The sequence below is a fragment of the Silene latifolia genome, chromosome 3, assembly GCF_048544455.1.
Source record: "Silene latifolia isolate original U9 population chromosome 3, ASM4854445v1, whole genome shotgun sequence".
Taxonomy (NCBI): domain Eukaryota; kingdom Viridiplantae; phylum Streptophyta; class Magnoliopsida; order Caryophyllales; family Caryophyllaceae; genus Silene; species Silene latifolia.
In genome coordinates this window covers 19840190-19843454 of record NC_133528.1, presented here as the reverse complement: position 1 = coordinate 19843454, position 3265 = coordinate 19840190, and the positions used below count along the sequence as shown (strand labels likewise).

The 3265-nt window shown below is 43.4% G+C and overlaps 1 protein-coding gene across 1 annotated transcript; it reads right to left on the bottom strand.

The window, feature by feature from the left end:
* Nucleotides 1-419: 419 nt before the first annotated feature.
* On the bottom strand, nt 420-1861 carry LOC141648792 (uncharacterized). Its single transcript, XM_074457509.1, has 2 exons — nt 637-1861; nt 420-457 (listed from the first exon to the last, which is right to left on the bottom strand). The coding sequence occupies exons 1-2, from the start codon at nt 1859-1861 to the stop codon at nt 420-422; spliced, it is 1263 nt and encodes a 420-aa protein (XP_074313610.1).
* Between the last annotated feature and the right edge of the window lie 1404 nt (nt 1862-3265).

The window sequence follows — 3265 nt, the reverse complement described above, 5'->3', positions numbered from 1 at the left end:
TGTGAATTAAAGCACGAAATTGGAGGAATTTTTGAAAGGCCTCGGATTTGAATTTTAGTGGATATACCCATACATATTGAGTGTAATTATCAATAAGGACCATATAGTATTTAAAACCACTTTTGCTAAGGAGGGGGGACGTCCACAAATCACAATGCACAATATCGAAGGGAAAAAGAGACATAGAAGTAGAATCAGTAAATGGGAGTCGTTTGTGTTTCCCGACTTGACACGAATGACAAAGTTGAGAGCGAGGCTCCTTATTACATGTAATAAATTTATGACTATGAAGAAAGCTGGTAATATTAGAACCAGGATGGCCTAGGCGTGGGTGCCATAGGTCACGAGCTGACTCGGCAAGGACGGTGATAGGCGGTTCTTTTGATGACGTGGCTGACACGGGATAGAGAGTACCGGTACTATTGCTCCTCATTATCGTTGTCCCAGTCCGAATATCCTTCACAGAGAAACCATGTGGGTCAAATTCAACAGTAACATTATTATCTTTTGTAAATTGGCGAACGGAAATAAGATTTTTAATAATGTTAGGTGCGTAAAGGACATTTTTAAGGGACAATTTTCGGCCATGGAGGTTAAGGGTGGCGTGACCCGAACCAAGGACAGGAATGGACTTACCATTACCGACAAATATAGACCGAATAGTGCTCGAATTAAAGGGAGGATTTAGTGTACCTGACTCGGATGTGAGATGCGATGAGGCGCCTGTGTCCATAACCCAGTTAGCATTGTCAGGCGGATATATGGTCATAGTCTGAAGTGCTTGATTAAGATTGGATAGCTCGTACCCATTCGTCGGGGCTGCAACATAAGCCTGCCCGTAGCTAGGAGCAGAGACAGGGAAACGCGGCTGTGACGAGGGCACTGCTCGGGGTTGCTGCGGCTGCCACGGGGTGGCCCACCCCTGTTGAGCAGGGTAGGGGCACGGTGGAAGACCCCAGGGAGCAGTCCATGGTGAACCTGGCCAGAGTGGTACAGTGATGGCAGCCGGAGAGGGAGTTTTTCCACCACCAGAACTGCCACCCCCTTTCTCGGTATTGCGCCAATTACTATTTTTACCGCCTTTCTGCTTGTGGTACGATTTCTTATTGTTATTCCAACCATTGCCATTACGAGATGGGTTGGGAGAATTACCTGAGGTGTCGGCGACGTCCACAGCAGCCGGCGCGGCAAGGGCAGTTGGCGTGGGCTCTGACCGGGCTGATTTGCGCTGCTCCTCTAGCTGCAGCATACTGCGCGCGGTTTCGAAGGAGGGGAGTTGTTGATTGATGAATGCCCCAACTACATCATACTCCGACGGTAAACTGCGTACCAATTGGAGAACCAAGCGTTGGTCGTCGACGGTGCTGCCGACGTCATTTAACTGAGTTCCAATGTCCTTGAGGCGTTGACAATAATCGTCAAGAGATGACGCCTTTTCGAGAGACATGTGCGTGAACTCATGTTCCAAGGCCGCCGCACGAGATCCTTTATTGTTATGGAAATGATTCTTGAGTCGCAGCCACGCCTCGTGGGCCGTGGAGTCAGCCTCAAGGATGCGAAGAAGAAGATCGTCGGAGATGGACCCGTAGATCCATTGTAGGACATGAGCGTCAATCTCGCACCATGACGCGTAAGTAGGATCGGTCTCGGCTGGTGGCTTTGTACCATCGATGTGGTGAAGGACCTTGTAACCGCGAGCATGGAGGGTGAATAGCTTAACCCAGGCGGAGTAATTGACCTTTACTCCGTCAAGCATGCGCACTTTGTTCAAGATGTTGGTGACGGAATAGACCGGATGGAGATTGGGCTTACCAGTGGCTCCATTGTCGGATTTGCCGCTGCTGTCGGTGGTATTAGTCATGGCCGTGGCGATGACAAGAGAGTGACGGCAGAGGTTGAAGAGAATTTAGGGTTTTTCTTTGTAGACCTAAACTACTGATACCATGATAGAAATGTATTCCGTAAATATTTCATTAAGATGATTTACAATATATACTTGGTCATACAATGTGAACGTATAAACAATATAGGTAACTAAATATATACAATATATTTATTTACTAATAGAGGGAATACTCAAGTATACTCCGAACATTCAAAACACAAAAAGAGTAGCATATGTATTTACAAAGTACAACTTTCGAGTACAAGCACACTCAAAACTAACATAGGAAGAAAGTTTGTTCATGAACGGCAATTACGTGGAGTATTATACTATCCACAACCACCACCACAACCGCCGCCACCACCACAACCGCCACCATCACCATCACCATCACCGTTACCAGCACCACCACAACCACAGCTGTGACCACCATCTCCTATCATAACGATTATGTTACCATCTGCAGCGACACCTGCATCACGTGTAGCTTCACCGCCTTCAGATTGTTTCTCTTGGCAGCTACAACCTGTGCGTTTACATGTCAAAGCGACTTGAATTAAGAGCAATCCCCCGATTACCACGATCACAATCTGATAGGACTCCATGTCAATAGTCAAATATATTTAGATCATCGCGATATCTATATATATAGGTACGGTGGAGCTCCTAGTCGATGTAACTCATGTAAGCAATCGTTCTTTGAAAGAAAATGTAAAACATATACTAGTATACTATATATGACATTTGTTAGACGAATTTAGACTTTTTCATGCAAATTTGAGCATGTCAAAAAAATTGAATTGAGAAAAAGAATATTGAATTGGTAAGTTTAAGCAAGACGTGTGGGAGAAACCTATGAGATTAGTAGCAAGCGCATCATCATTCATCAGACCAATCATATATATCCTTCAACGGAGAGTTTTCATTGAAGGCGCCACGGTGGTTACAGTGCCTCTCTAAAATGTATTCTGGTACTAAAAAAACACAAATACCTTCGAAAAATTATGTTATTGAAAATATGTTCGCATAACAAGTGACAGAGTACATTTCCTCTTTGACGTCATGTTATCTTTCTCCATTATTTATGTCTATCTATAAAGAATGTTTTATCGTTTTAACGCTATTTACTAGTCTAATTCACGCTTTAGAGCCCATTTGTAACTATTTGTTCCAAATGCGTCCACATCATCATTTTTTTAATTTCTTTTCCCAGTTTTCATATAAGGCACCAGTTAATAGATCCTATAACCAGTTATACTCAATTGTATGTTCTAGAACCCGAGCTATATAATAAAGTTTTCGAGTTTTGTTTTAAAGAAGTCGAGCTATACCATAAAATTTATGAACACACTCACTTAAACATAAAAAAAATAACTTTAA